Consider the following 16443-nt stretch of genomic DNA (forward strand, 5'->3'; position numbering starts at 1 on the left):
GATAGAATTAACTAGCAATATCTATGGTTCAGAAAGAAAATGATAAAGGCATGAATAAATAAATAAAAGCAAGAAGATCTCAAGGCACCCATCAGCTCTGAAAATCTATTGGTCAGGTAAGAAGGGCATCCTACTTTGGATTGAAAGAGCAAGGTATGTGGTAGGGAAGCTGGCTTGGGCTAAGCATTTGAGGGAGGAAGGAGGAGATGGCTCCTGAGATCATAGGTAGTATCAGCAAAGGGAAGTATGAGAGGTCCAGGAAGGCCTTCAATAGAAACAGAGGAGTGAAAGGTCCAATCCCATTGGGAATTTCACATCTGGCCTTGGGTGAAGGTTAAGAATAAGTCTGATGGCCACTGTAGGAGTCAGCTGAGGTGAATTTTCAAGATAAAAGTTCAAAAGGGTAATAGAACAGGTGGTTGGGAATTGAGTAGACTAAGTCACTTTTGTTTTCATTTCATTCTTCCAGCTTTTAGCAAGATGTTATAACACAGACTGAAAGTGAATTCTCTGGAACATGATGTTTTCATCTGTTCCACTAGAACTTGGTAAGGTTATGTAAGGAGCGAGAGAAAAATCCAGCCCAGATTTCAGTTATTATTGTTATCCATGGCATGAGGAAGGAAAAAGGAGTGCTAAGAATACTTTTTACATCCTTCTCGGTAGTGGCTTCATCTCTTTCTAGACCAGATTCTTTTTTTTTTCTTTTTTGTGCTGGTCCTAGGTTTGAGTTCAGGGCCTGGACACTGTCCCTGCATTTTTGGGCTCAAGGCTAGTGCTCTACTACTTTGAGCCACAGCTCCATTTCTGGCTTATAAGTAATTAATTGGAGCTAAAAGTTTCATAGACTTTCTTCCCAGGCTGGCTTTGAACTGTGATTCTCAGACCTCATCCTCTTGAGTAGCTAGGATTACAGGTATGAGCCACTGGTGCCCAACTCTGACTAGACATTTGAGGAAATCTACACAATATACATAAACACAGATACACACACACATACACTACTTTGAATTTCATCTCCATTTCTACTTGCACATTCTAGGAGCTGTTTATGGAAATGAGAGAAAAAGGCAGAGCAAAAGTTGAGAATTTAGGAGAAGGAGCCAGTCTGGTAAAACAGATTAGAAGCTCTAGGAAAGAATTACTGGGCATCCATATCTGCTCAAAGAGGCAGGCCATTCACTGACCCCAACTCAGAAACTTGTACTTCATGTGGTCCCACTGAAGCTAGTTCTTGGACCTGAATCTCAGATCTTGGTGTCAGGTTTTGTTCAATAAGAAAAATACATTAACATGTCCAAAGTATTTTCTGGTTTATACATTTTGTAATTGTGGATGTCTTTGGGGGCAACTGCACAGGAATAGAGGGGATTCTATTATGTATTCCCAAGCTCATTTATGTAGTTGGGAGTATCATATAGTACACAGATGAATGCATGTAACAACGGACTGTAAGAGTTCCTTCCACACAGGGGGCTGGGAATATGGCCTCCTACACATGAAGCTCTCAGTTCAATTTCCCAGCACCACATATATGGAAAGCGGCCAGAAGGGGGCGCTGTGGCTCAGGTGGCAGAGTGCTAGCCTTGAGCGGGAAGAAGCCAGGGACAGTGCTCAGGCCCTGAGTCCAAGGCCCAGGACTGGCCAAAAAAAAAAAAAAGAGTTCCACACAGAAATGTACAGCAAAGGATATCATTTCTGGGGGAAGGCCAACTGCAGGGGCCAGACTGGGAGTAACAGAACCTGACAGTGATGGATCCACCCACAGGATCCAACAAAAGCCAGGGAGGCCTGGAGTGGTAAGTTTGAGATGACAGACAAAACATGGTGATGGTATTGCTATGGTCCCTAGGGATGAGAAGGATAGCCACTGTGAAGATGTGTGGGAGGATCTAAAGGTCTATGGAGTGTGACTCGAGGAATACAGAATCCAGTGTCAAAACACATGAGATTACTAGATCTTCTTTTTAGGGGGAAAAAGTATAATTTCAACCCACAGAGTTGGGGCTCAGCAACAAAACTCCAGAGTCTAGTAGAAAGATAGATAACTTAAACCTTCCTCCACGGGGTCAGATAGATGTCTAGTGACTGGCACTGAGCCAGTGAAGTGTAATTAACCAATCAAAGCTTCTAAACAAGCTTAGAATCCCAATATGATCATCTCCTGTCCTCTACTGAGGCTTTTGGAGGAACAAATACCCATAGCAGGGTGGTGCTGTGTAGATTGGTCTGGCCTGCAAGGGTAGCTGTAGGATCCCGCTGGAGGATAGAAGTCCTTCTGAGGCTGTGCACAGATGGAGTTTCATAGATTCTCTTTAGTCTTTCTCCACAGAAGGGCGGTGGCGGTGCCCAAAGGATGATGGCAATCTTAGCCATGGTTCTCCTGAGCTCTGGCTTGTTGCTCTTCATCAACCTTCAAACCAAGCCACAAAACTTTGCCTTATGCACACTAGGCTGAAAAACATCTTTTCCAAAAACATTTTTTTTGGTCAGTCATGAGGCTTGAACTCAGGGCCTGGATGCTGTCCCTGAGCTTTAATACTCAAGGTTAGTGCTCTACCACTTGGAGCCACAGTGCCACTTCCAATTTTATGGTGCTTAATTGGAGATAAAAGTTCTGTGTACTTTCCTGCCTGGGCTGGCTTTGAACTGGGATCCTCAGGTCTCAACCTCCTGAGTAGCTAGGATTACGGGTGTGAGCTATCAGCTCCTGGCTTTCAAAAACTTCTAACGTGAACATGTTCCTCTAAATCAAAAGTGTTAGAAGTGAAGCTTAACCAATGTTGAAGAAAATCTCTAGGTCTGACGCAATAGCTCATGGTTATAATAAGGGTCCAGAGATCTGTAGGATCACAGTTTGAGGATAGCCCAGGCATAAACTTAGTGAGACCCCATCTCACTAACAAGTTAAGTATGGTTTCCTGCCTGTAATGCTAGCTATACAGGTATAGGCAGAAAGATTGCAGTCCAAGTATAGCTCAATATTAGGGCAAAAACTGACATTTCATCTGAAAAATATCTACAGCAAAAATGGCTGCAAGTACAACTCACGTGGCAGAGCATCTGCCTATAAAGTGCAAACCCTGAACAGCCTTCCCCGCCAAAAGTCTGCTTCTTTAACTATAGATGTGCAAGTTCCATTGGGTATGGCCATATTTTTAATTTACTATTTCAGACAGACAAGTAATTTATATTGTTCAAAAAGATAGACAATAAGTGGATTTTTTTTTTTTGCCTGTGCCTCTGCCACCCTAGAAAAGTATCCAAGATTCCTACTTTTGTATGTGTTTTTAAAGGCATATTCTCTTCCCTCCAACTGGCATAAATCTTTCCCTGGGTCCTGATGCCTCTGAACTGGGGGACAAGGCTGTGTCAGGGGCTGCCCAGCACCTCTGTCTTATAGCAAAGCCTGGCTACCCAGAGGGAAGAAGAGAGGCTGCCCTTGCCCCACAGAGCATTTATGAGCCCATGTGGAGGACAGGAGTTGAAAATAACCGACCTCTTACATGGAGAGTATGCTGTTTGGAACATTTCAGGCCCCGTGACTGGGCGGCATTTTCCAGGGGCTATGATAGCTGAGCGTGAAGAGCTGGTGTCTTCTCTCAGGTCCTCATACCTTCCGTACCCTGACCTCAAGCGCATACCTTCCCTCTTTGCTAGGCTCAGTGATGGGGTTGCTTGCAGGCCATCTACTTTTTTTTTTTTTTGGCCAGTCCTGGGCCTTGGACTCAGGGCCTGAGCACTGTCCCTGGCTTCTTCCCGCTCAAGGCTAGCACTCTGCCACTTGAGCCACAGCGCCGCTTCTGGCCGTTTTCTGTATATGTGGTGCTGGGGAATCGAACCTAGGGCCTCATGTATCCAAGGCAGGCACTCTTGCCACTAGGCTATATCCCCAGCCCCATGGCCATCTACTTTTGATAGGAGAAAACCAACTCCAGAGAAGTAAGGGGGTGTCCACATTCACAGAGCACACCTGAAGAGTGATCCTTTGCCATGTTTTCCTTACTCTGGGTTGCAAGGGTAGAGGGAGGGTGAGGGGGCTGGGCAGCCTGTCCCAGGCCAGGCCCACTGGCTGAAGAACACAGTCATTGAGGTTTTTCTCCCACACACCAATATTTGTTGAAGGATTTTTGCCTTCAATCATTAAAACAGAATATTTATTGAAGTCTACCTGTAAAAGCCATTAATTTGTGTGTGTGTGTGTGTGTGTGTGTGTGTGTGTGTGTGTGTGTGTGTGTGTGTGTACATATAGATAAGTTTTCAGGAAAACCACACTGCTATTGAGCATGCCTGCTTAACTTCTTTGATTTGTGTGCAGAATCTCAAAGTAGAAGTTGAGGTCCATACTCGATGCATGTCTCGATCACCACCTATAGAAACACGGGGTCCTGACCTGCACACTACCCCCCAACCCCACCCCGTCAACCTTCCTCAGGCCACAGTCCTTGTCCTGTAGCACTGGCATCCTGTAGGGTCAGCTGCAGATGGGTTTCTTCAAATGTGAGAAGCTGGTCATCCTAACAATGATCCCCCCTCCCCGTAAGAGATGAAGTCTTAGGGGTAAGGGGTGCTTCTGCTCATTCTCTCCCTCTGCTCCCTCTGCAGCCCCTAACAATCTCTTCACAGCTGGATTCCCAACACCCAGGGCATCCCCAGCACACAGGTGACACTCCCTAAGGCACAACGAATCCCCAGCTTCCCTTGATCCAGTCCTTTCGTTTTAAGCAACAAGAACTCAGGACTAGCTGACTGGGCTAGAATCAGGTCCCCTGGCTCCTGGTCGTGGTGCTCTGTGTTACACCAGTGGACCAGACACTGACAGTGCACTCTAGGATTTGTGAACAAAGTTGCTCATCACCAAAGCAGGATCTGCCTGGCCCACCCCACTGATGACCCATGGCACACAGGTTGGGGTGCTCAGTGGCAGACACTTGTCTATGTTCTCAACTGACCTCACAAGTCCCCCCTCAGTCTAAGCAAGTATAGGAGCACTTCCTTCTGAAGATACTGCAGAAGTTACTTCCTCCAAGAATTAAATTATCTGCAGGATTCCAAACCACACTTGCATTTACACCCTGATATCACTTCAATACTTGGTCGAATGGATTATTTTTTACTTCTTGGGCTGAAGACAGGAGTTGGTGAAGATCAAGCAAAGTCTCCAACCAGAGCCAAATGCTTAACACAGGACGTGCAGGAAGCCCTAGCCTGCCTGAAGTCCCCACCTGGCTGAACTGTGGACACAATAGCTGCATTCACAGAACGGGCTGCAGAAACCTGAGTAGGTGTTATTTAAAGAGTCTGAAAGAAATGTTACCGTGCTGAGTCAGCCTCTATCCAAATTAATTTTAAATGGCTTTAACCCATGTTTGGCACAGAATTCACGAGGAAGCAGGTTCTGAGAGCAGTATGGTGCAAGCTAATTCTCTGAATCTCTAGAAAGAGGCATGTGGCCAGAGTAGGATGAGATTGGTCATAGTGTGTAGACTGCAAGGGCTCTATGTGGAAGAACTTTCTGGAAAGGGGTGTGCTGTTACAGTAATGAAAAGCTTTCACCACATTTTAAAGCTTTACCCTCTACTTTAACCACTATTTCCTTTAGGGACCAAGCTCCTACGAGTGGAATGCCATATAATAAGAACTCCTCATCATGGTGGAAGCCAAAAGCAACATCCTTTTGGAACAGTGGCACTTCAGTGGAGAGGGGTTGCTTGTTAGGAGCTTTGATAAGATGTGCCCAAAAACTCTTCTTTTGTAGATGCTTACAACACACCTTTTAACCTTAGGGCATGAGATGGTTCAAGCTCTTTATGGCTTCTATTGCCTCACACCTCACCAAACAGCTTGCTTATTTGGTCAGCTTCACCAAGGCTTACTACAGAGACTGTAGTTTTAAGTACAACAGTGGAAAGATGCTACTAGGTATGTCTAGAACATAAGTGACATAATCTAAGTAAGGTGTGACTCAAGTGGTAGAACACCAGCTGAGCAAAAAAAGAAAAGCCAAATAAGTTTGAGGCCATTAAGTTCAAACCCTGGTACAAACAGAAAAATAAGATGAGACAGGACCAACAAAAGGGACCAAGGAAGGGGATCAATGAACTAAGACAAAATGGAGAATAGGGATTGTGTCTCAGTATCTAAGTGGGAAGTCAAAGAGGAGGTGCCTAGGCTGTACCCTGTGCTGACCACAGGCAAGGATATGCAAGTTGAAGATGGGCTGTGGACCATTAGAAGGTTGTCTATGAAAACAGTGCAAATTGGAACTGGTACCCCCCCAAAAGAGAGAGAGGTTGTACACACTCCAAATACAGCTCATTTATTGGAGCCTGAGAAAGCTGACATTCAAGGTGAATGTCTCCATGTCAGTGCTGACTGGAAGGCAGAGTGGAGAAGGAACCAGGAACACAGACTCCATTTGCTCTAGCGCTATGGGTGAGTGGAGGCTTGTGGAGCCTGAATTCTACAGAAGGTCCAAGAATGTGGGCTTATTTTCAACATGTGAGCATACAAGCTTTTTCCACACTGATTTTCTTTTTCTCCAAGTGATGGCTGGTTTTAATTTAAATCAGACATTTTCTTTACAGTGAGAGGAAAGCATACCTTCCCCTTGCAGTCTGTGACTCCAGAATGCTGGGTCCCTGATATCTGGTAAGAATTTGTGTCACACGTAATTTCTGAACATGGAATAGGAAATTCAGCGGCATGAATAGGAATTCTAAGCAGCTCACATCTGGATGTTTGCTTTGAAGCTCACAGAGGATTGATGAAGAGCCATTATTACTCAGGCTGTCTCCTGAACTGGTCCTGGGACATGTCTGACCTGGGTCTCAGTCCCATGTATGACCTCTTAGGTGCCTCAGGACTCAGGGTCAGGGCCCTGCGCTAGTGCTGAGACCCTACACTCTGATGCGGACCCTCCAGCCCTGATACTGACATTGAGAGGGATCAGAAGCAAACATACAACCTCCTAGCACTTCATTTACTAATTTCAGTGTTGAGATGGTAATAGATACCAAATTAATTTCAGCATATTTGCATGTCTTGGTAGACTGATGGCAGTAAGGATACAATTCTACATTGGCAGCTGGGTACCTACACTGGCAGCTCATACCTATGATTCTGGCTACTCAGGAAGCTGAGATATGAGAATCACGATTCAAAGCCAACCCAGGCAAGAAAGTCGGTGAGATTCTTGACTCCAATTAACCATCTAAAAGCCAGAGTGGAGCTGTGGCTCAAATGATTAAATGACAGCCTTAAGAGGAAGAGCTAAGGGACCAGCATCGAGGCTCTGAGTTCAAGGCCCAGGACTGGCACAATATAAAACAAAACTCTACAATGGCTTTCCTGCTACTCGGGGCATTTCTCGGTCACTTTCCCCAACTTCTCAGCAAGAAATATTCAAGAATTACAAACAAATGTTGCCATCAGCCTTAGCAAAACAACCTTAATTTATGCTGCCTTAAAACATATGTAGTATTTTCTCTTATCCATGATCTGGATTGAACAAATTGTTACTTTCCATCCAATGTGGGTTCACCCCCAAAAGAAGACTAGCTTTTCAAAAGGTCCACAGTAAGATAAAGTAAGACAGCATTTCAATGGCATGTATATGAACTGACGTTATGTTGATTCACACACAGCTCTTCAGCAAGAAAGCGTATGCATAGACAGCTAGTGATTTCATGCTGGTGGCTGTTTATCCCAGCTAGGATGCTATTTTCAAAACGCTTTCTCATACTACTCCAACTGGAAGGACCTTCTCCTTTCCTCTGTCTTCTGTAGTGTACTGGCCAACTATTATTTGCTTGAGTTAGGTTGGGTTGTCATAACAAACAGACACAGCTTTAACAGCTGGAACAACAGAAATTTTATTTTTCACGTTGCAGAGGCTAGAAGTCCAAGGTGAAGGTGTTGACTAGTTTTGTTTCTTCTGAGGCCTCTCTCCTTAGTTTGTAAATGGCCTCTTCTTACTGTGTCATAACTCAAAACATGGCCTTTCCCTGGGCACAGACAACCCTGAAGTCTCTTTTTTCCTTCTATAAACAACAGTTATATTGGAATAGAACTTACTGTAACAACCCTATGTGAATCACCTCTTTAAAGACCTTATCTACAAATACAGCTACATACTGATTTGGTTTTAAAAATGTCAACTACAATTTGGGCAGAGTGTGGGGCACAAATCTGTTCCTTACACCTTGTCATTCATTTCAGCTTATTACTGAGTATCCATTCTCTGAGAGTCTTTCTCACTTAACTTGGGTGAAAAAGTGAGCCTTCAAATTTTAAACCATTTTAATGGCTTAAAATTAGTGCTCCCAGCAATCAATTGTTGTATTGACATTCTTAATCATTATCGGAATTTTTAAAATATTGCAAACACTTTATTTGTGCTGGTTCTGGGGTTTGTGCTGGGTCTGGGCACTGTCCCTGACCATTTCTGCTCAAGGTGAGCACTCTACCACTTTAACCACAGCTCTACTTCTGTATTTTTGTGGTTAATTGGAGGTAAGAGTCTCTCAGGGTTTTCCTGCCTGGACTGGCTTTGAACCGTGAACCTCAAATCTCAGCCTCCTGAATAGGTAGAATGACAGGCATGAGCTACCAGTGCCTAGCTTCAAAAACACATTTTTTTTTTTGCCAGTCCTGGGGCTTGAACTCAGGACCTGGGCTCTGTCCCTGAGCTTCTTTTTGCTCAAGACTAGCACTCTATCACTTTGAATTGCAGCATGAGTTCTAGTCTACTGGTGGTTAATTGGAGATAAAAGTCTCATGGACTTTCCTGCCTGGGCTGGCTGCTAGCCATGATCCTCACATCTCAGCCTCCTGAGTAGCTAGGATTACAGGCATGAGACACTAGTGCCTGGAAGCGTTTGTAATTTTCTTTGCATTGCTTAATTTATGTCTGCAGCTGGCAATACCTGCAACCTCTGTCTGATTCAGACCCTGTAGTTTATCTCACTTTATTTTACAGCTGAGGAAACAGAGACCCAAGGCAATACAAAGGCCTGCCAGAGTCTTTCCTGCAAAAGACAGATGTCCAAGCAAGTTGGTCAGACTCCAAACATCTCCTCACCAGGTAAACTCATGAGATAAAGAGGAAGAATACCAAGAGCTTTATGTCTTTCATACAATAATTCATATAGTGAAGTGAGATCATAGTGCATTACTTTGTACATACCTAAGGAATCCTAAAAACAGTCTTTCTTTTGGAACCCAAAAGATCCAATTGATTCATAAAATGCTCAAATGTTCAAACCAATAGTTTAAATATAATTCCCAACCAAATTTTATTTTTCTTATTAAATAAATAGTTCTTCATCATCAGGTGGAAAAGAAGCATGGTGATTGAAGAAAATAGTTCAACAACTCATAGGGAGAAAGGGAAAGGGGGAGGGGGAATAAGGGAGGAGGTAACAAACAGTACAAGAAATGTATCCAATGCCTAATGTATGAAACTGTAACCACTCTGTATATCAGTTTGACAATAAAAATTTAAAAAAATCAAAAAAAGAAAATAGTTCAAATTGATTCCATGAGTTAGGTCTAGGATAGCAAATATGAGGAAAGTTTCGTAGCCTGAAAATTCTGCCCCTAAACTGTTTGTATTTGCTCAACAGATACATACAAATCACACCTGAAGACATTTGTACATAAACATGAGTATTGTGAGACAGGTCTTGTATACAGTATTGTTTCTACACAATGTGGAAAGGTCAACTTATGTAGCAAATAGAACTTTCGAATCAGACCATATATTTTGCACCTACAGATCTACAGAATTAATGTATATGGAGATTTTCATAGTCAGTCACGGTTTGAAAGTAAGGATGAAATTCTAGTCAAGTACTCATTGGAGCTAGACCGTCTCACCATCAGAAGGACACGTGTGAAAACACTCATTGCCTGAAAAGTAGGTATGTCTCAGTGTGACCGAGGCTTTGTGCCAATGTCAGGAATGTGCATCAGACAAACAAAAGACCATGTCACAGGCTTGGAGCCTCTGTGGGGCTTGTAAGGGTCCTCCCCCACCCCGTCTTTCTTTTTTTATTTACTAGAGTCTTGATAAAATAGATTTTGTTCATTTTCCACTGTTATTGAGAAAGCTGCACGTGGCCGTTTATGAATTGCATCTCCCAGCAAGGCTCTGGAAGACAAGCGCAGAGGGGGGTAGCCTTGTTGTATGAAACTAGCTGTAAAAGAGCTGAAGTCGGGCTGGACCATACAATAACTTCTATGTGTGGCCCCCCAGCCTACAAACTGTTTCCCTGCAAGCAAGAAGCATGCCAAGCCGGGACCACAGAGGCTTTTGTTAATTCTCTTTATCTTAGATACTGGGAGTTTTTTGTCTGTTGGGGGGAAATAAATAATATATTCTGTGCTGTGTGCATTCTTCCTCTTCTCCCCTCTTTCTCCAAGCTCTTGTTTCTTGTTATCCCAATTATCTCTTCCTGTATTTTTTTTTTTTTGCCAGTCCTGGGCCTTGGACTCAGGGCCTGAGCACTGTCCCTGGCTTCTTTTTTGCTCAAGGCTAGCACTCTACCTCTTGAGCCACAGAGCCACTTCTGGCCATTTTCTATATATGTGGTGCTGGGGAATCAAACCCAGGGCTTCATGTATACGAGGCAAGCACTCTTGCCACTAGGCCATATTCCCAGCCCTCTTCCTGTAATTTTGACCATCAGTTAAGAGCATTTTTTATGTACACCTGTCTACAGTATCCACACAGGAAGAGATTTCAGAGTTCTCATCTTTTTTTTTTTCTGTTCATATCATTTATTAGGCTCTCCCTGTGGTCAGAGCACATAGGTGAAGAGATCAGTCTATATTTTCAGACTTTTTTGTCTTTGGTGTTCTGGAGAGATGTGTAATGAGATGCCGGAGTTCTCATCCCCGATCTGCTGACACCATTGACAAAGTTCTCCCCGGCCTCAGAACACATTGTGAAGGCCTGCACAGCCTGCAATAACAGTGAACTGGAATAACCTCCCTGGATAACTTGCTAAACTCTTTCTCTGGGTCTCTTGCTGGCTCCTACAAAGGTGAGTGAAAAGCAAACCAAAAGCTGGGAATCCAGTTCTGTGGGCAGCAAGAGGGTTGCACATATAATTGGACAGAGGAAGGCGTAGGCTGGAAGGCCAGGCTGGAAGGCCAAGCTGGAGGGCCAGGATGGAAAGCTTGTGGCTAGAGTAGCAGCAATTCCAGGTGAAGGCTATTCCTAGGCAAACCCACTTACCCCAAAGCATGCAGCCTGATTAGCTGGACTTTCATTTGTTTTGTTAAAGGTTTTTTTTTGTTGTTTGTTTGTTTGTTTGCTTTTTGTCAGTCATAGGGCTTGAACTCAGGGACTGTTGTTAGAGTTTTTGTTTGATTGCTTTTTGTAGAGGCTAGAAGTCAAAACAATGACTCTGAACTATACCATACCTTTCATCTCCACATCATTTTCCTGAACTCCAAAAGAAAAAAAAAAAGCAAAGCAAAGGAAAGGAAAGCAGCATTACTGAGCTAACACGAAAGGGTGTGGCCTAAAATTCCCCTCTTGGCCTTTCTGGAAGGAGCCTCCTATCTGAGGACACCTATGAGTGACCTCCACAGTCCACTACATTGACAAACCAGGTAATATGACTCCAAGACAATAGGGGACCACAGAACAAAGGGACAGGGGAAATTTGGTGTGAACACTTTGACATTGGTCCATGTTTTATACTCGAAGCTACAGAACAGAGGTAGCTAGGATTTTTATGTGTAAAGCAAATAACCACTTTCAAAAGCATCAGCTAGTATTGCTTTTGTGGTTGTTTGTCTTTTTTTACCCTGTGTCTCTCAATTTTGGTATTCCCTTCAATTTCCTATTTCCAATACCAGTATACACGGTTTCCAATATACTCAGATAAGATTACAGAGATAGTGTAGTTACAACCACAGGAAGGTGATACAAGAACATCATCAATAATAGAAGCTACAGATACACATGGGATGTTGAAAGTAGATACAACTGTGATATAACAATTGTCTCCATAACATGGAGTTCATTTCACTTAGCATCATCTTAGGTGTTCATAAGGGTATAGCTATTGGGCCTTGTGTTTGGTGTAAGTGAACTGAACACCTCAGGGGGGGAAAGGGGAAGGGGAAGGGGGAAGGGGGGTATGAGGGACAAGGTAACAAACAGTACAAGAAATGGATCCAATGCATAACGTATGAAACTGTAACCTCTCTGTACATCAGTTCGATAATAAAAATTTGAAAAAAAAAAGCATCAGCTATCATCTATTGCTATAGTTCTCTCTTCTCCATACTAAGAATCCAAGTCCTTGTGAGAAACATTGGGAAAAATACAACTAGAGGGTGTGGGGGGAGTCTTACCATCCGTGAAAAGCCCCCTGTCTGAAATTCCCCTGAGGAATTATGGGAACTGAAACATGTAAATCCCACGCCATGTCCCCCATGTTCTCTGCTTGGCTCTAGCCTCAACTCCCACTCCAAGAAGCAGGCCCAGTACTCACCAGTCATTAAGGTGTAGTAATTGGGGTACGAGAGACTAGGAAAGTCCGGCGTCAAGTAATCCACTTTTACTCCCCTGCTCACAATCTCTTTGAAGCCAGGCAAGGATTCCAGGGCCTCATCACTGATGTAGTCTGAGCGAAAACCATCCAGTAGAAACACCAGGAGCTTCCGGCGGGCAAGAGCTGGCTGAGCCAGGCTGAGCCACAGGACCAACAAGGCAGTCCCAAGCTTTACTGCCATGCTGCCGGGAGCCTGCCACAGCCCAGCTGGCACAGCTGTCCCCTTCCAAGGACTGAGGATGGACAATCTGTTGCTATTCTCTTTTCTAGGGGCTGGACCCTGAGCTGCTGGATCTTCCCTGAGCCAAGTTCACTTTCAGAATTTAAAGGAACAGCACCCCCATTTGAAAACATCTCTGCTCACTCCACAAAATGGAGAGAGAGACTGCCGTCCAGTAAGCTGACTTCCAAACAACCTTGAATTAACACTAGGGGAAAAGAATACAATTGTACTGTTTGGAGTGAATGTTCCCGAAATACAAATACTCACTGAAAGGTGGCATTTTGGAAGATGACAAAGTCAACCCTAACTTTGCAATTGTGCTAACCAAAGGGAAGGGCCGGGGAGAGGCACCACCTTTTAATTTGTTCTCCCACATTGTTGCCCAATTTAAACTTTTTGACATCTTTACTTACAATTTAGAAACTCAAACCTCTTTACTTAGGGTGTAAACAAGGAACCATAAATTTAGGTGACCTTGTGAGTTTTCCAGTACTGTCAACCATAGCCATAGTGTTTAAAAGCTAATTATTTGTCTAGGTCTCGGTCACTATTTTTTCTTCCTATGCGTCCTATGCAGTGTTACTATTTTATCTCCCAGATGCAAATAAGCTGCTAGTGACCAGAACCCATTTGTAGGAGGGGCGGTAGCCAGAGGAGCCACAGAGCCAGAGAGAAGTTTCCAGAACTGGGTAATAGGAAATCATTCTGAGCCAGTTGCTCTGAAGATGCATTGCCCAATGTAGGCAAAAATGAAATGGAGAACTGAAGGACATGAGTTTGGAATGGAAAAGCAGAGCTGGAAATAACCAAGCAGGCTTCAAGAAGGGAAGAAAGAACTAAGCACAGGAGGGAATGAATCACAGAAAGGAAGTAGAGATAACATATGAGGCACAGGTGACCGCCAAGTCTCCAGATCGCAGGAGTCTCCACAAAAGCTCTTTCATCTGTTTCTGATCTTACTAGGGACATACATGAGCTCTCTGGAATGAGCCAATGCACATCTTCATACAGGAATTTATAGTCATCAAAGTCCTCAAGAAACAGAACCAATAGGATGGAGGAGGATATACAAGGAGTGATTCTGATTAGGGAAATTGTCCCATGGGATAAGTGACACTGGGAAATCCTACACTGTCTATATAACCTGGCAACCCTGGGGTCTACCTCAGTCCAAATGCTCAGAGCAACAGGATCCAAGAAGATGACGTGTAATCTCAGACTCAAGTCATCTAGATAAATTTGGGAGTTGTTGGTGTAAGGTCTAGAGTTGAAAGGCCAAAGACCCTGTGAGTTCTGATGGCAAACAGAAGAATGTATCCAGTATACCCAGAAGAGAATGACTGTATCATCCTTTTCTTCTACCTGATCTCCCAGCTGATTGGATGGTGCCAGCCCCCACTGGGCCAATCAGACCATTCCACTCACTTCCAAACCAAGCTCCCCGGTAAACATGTGCACAGACACATGGAGAATGATTTCTTTACCACGTTCGTTCTTATAATAATTATTTTTGCTATTCCATCCTTAATCCAATCAGTTACTACCTAAAATTAATCCTCTAACAGGTCAGCTTTCTGGTGCCTCAGAATAAAAATTCTGGAACTGGGCAATTGTGTAAGCCATGCTCTGAGAAATGACAAAAGCTTTAAGGTCCTTCTCATCTGTAGAAGTCAGTCTGTGTCTGCCAATAACAACCTTTGCTTTTTTTATTAAAAAAAATCATCCCAATTTTGGAAGCCTGTGTTGGCCCTTGGGGGGCCCATTTCCCCCCTCATTTTATCTAAAAATCCAAATAATATTAGCTCCTGACCATTGAAAATATTCATTTGCCTTCTTTATGGTCAGGACCAGAATTCAAGAATTGGAAGAACATATTTACATCCATAAAAGTAAAAATAAAGGTGGAATAAGAACACCTCCTGGTAGAAGCTGAAGCATTAGCCACCAATAGAGCCATACTAGAAGAAATATTGAGGGATGTTATTCAAGTCAAACGGAAATAACCTAAGATGGAGCTTAAGATATACCCAGGAAAGAAGACAGGAGGATAACACATGGAAAATATGTGGAAACATATAAAAGACCATATATTTTTCTATTTTTTTCTCTGTGGTTCTAGGAACCAAATCCAAGGTTTCATGTATGCTAGACAAATGTTTTACCACTAAGCTCTTCCCCAATCCTGTTTTTATTTCCTTAATGTCCTTTAAGATAACTAAAATAAGCTGAGAACTGGCAGCTCATACCTGTGATATGAGCTACTGAGAAGGCTGAGATCTGAGGATAATGGTTCAAAGCCAGTCTGGATAGGAAAGTTCATGAGACTCATATCCAATTAATCACTACAAAAGAAAAGCTGGAAGTTGAGCTGTGGTTCAGATGGTAGAGCACTAGCCTTGAGTATAAAAGCTGAGATACACCACCCAGGCTCTGAGTTCAAGCTCCAGAACTAGCACCCGAAAAGAAAAAAAAAGTAACTAAAATAAAACTAACAATTGTTATGGATTTTATAACTCAGAGAATTAAAAGATATAAAAATAATACCCTAAAGGTGTGGGTAAAATATTTAAATTAAACTGTTGTGCAGTTTTAAATCATTTGTGGGATGGGAAGAGACCAATATAGAGTAAAATAAGTCACAAGCAAACTTTAATAAAAATGATATTGCAATTCCAAAAGCAATCACTCAAATACACAAAGAGACATAGTTAAAAAGCCAATAGAGAAGAAGGAAACCACCTCAATATAATTGCTATACGTGAAAAAAAATGACATCTCAGATCATAGTTAATGCTAAAACCCAGAAATCTCTTCCTTTAAGAATAGGGACAATACGGTGCCTATTGTAACTACTTGTATTAAAAATATGAGCCTAATCAGAACAATTAGACAAGGGAAAGAAGTAAAAGGCATCCAAAGTGAAAGGAAGAAGATAAAGTCATCTCTCTTTTCAGGGGAAAACTCTAAAAATAACAAAACCACTAGAACTAATAGATAAATTTATCTGTTGCAGAACACAAAACAAGCATGCCAAACTCAGTTGTGCTTCTATGAGCTAGTAATGAACAATCCAAATGCAAATGCTTTACAGTTTCTCGAGTTTTCCACATTACCCAAAGGAAAATGAAAAGCATGCTTTCACCCTGGGTAAGTGCAATTTATATCTTCCACAGATACTGAGAAGATCTTACTTGCTCCTTCTTCCCCCTTTCTGTCCCAGTACAACCACGGCTTCTTAAATTATTATATGATTCAATTTATACCAAACCCAAACAAATTAAGTAAATCTAAGTATATAAGGAGAAATGTATAGTTAATAAAACTATTGATAAAAAACAAAAGCATAATTACAATAAAAGTCAGTGGTTACCTTTGTGAGGGGGAAGGATTTTGTAATTGATAAAAGAAAGGAAGTAAGTTTCTGGAATATTGAGTGTATTTTATGATTTGTATGACTATTTTCTTTATAACAAACATATTGGTACTTTCTTTAAAATGAACAGAAGTCACTAAGATGAGAGTAGGAGTCAGTGAGTATGATTTCCAGGAAATCTTTTTTTTTTTTAAGGATTTGACTGTTGCACCCAGTAGGGTTGTCTCTGTCCTCCTTGGTTTCAGATAATAACTGGAACTCCAGGCATCATCTTG

At 42.6% G+C, this 16443-nt stretch overlaps 1 protein-coding gene across 1 annotated transcript in view; it reads right to left on the reverse strand.

Annotated features, from left to right (window-relative positions):
* Enpp6 (ectonucleotide pyrophosphatase/phosphodiesterase 6) overlaps positions 1-12793 on the reverse strand; it is an 81941-nt gene extending 69148 nt beyond the window's left edge. Inside the window, exon 1 of the mRNA XM_048330752.1 lies at positions 12513-12793. Within this exon, the coding sequence (XP_048186709.1) occupies positions 12513-12753 (241 nt within the window). The 5' untranslated portion in view covers positions 12754-12793. The remainder of the gene's footprint in view (positions 1-12512) is intronic.
* Between the last annotated feature and the right edge of the window lie 3650 nt (positions 12794-16443).

This window comes from Perognathus longimembris, chromosome 21 (genome assembly GCF_023159225.1).
Source record: "Perognathus longimembris pacificus isolate PPM17 chromosome 21, ASM2315922v1, whole genome shotgun sequence".
In the NCBI taxonomy this organism is placed as follows: Eukaryota; Metazoa; Chordata; class Mammalia; order Rodentia; family Heteromyidae; genus Perognathus; species Perognathus longimembris.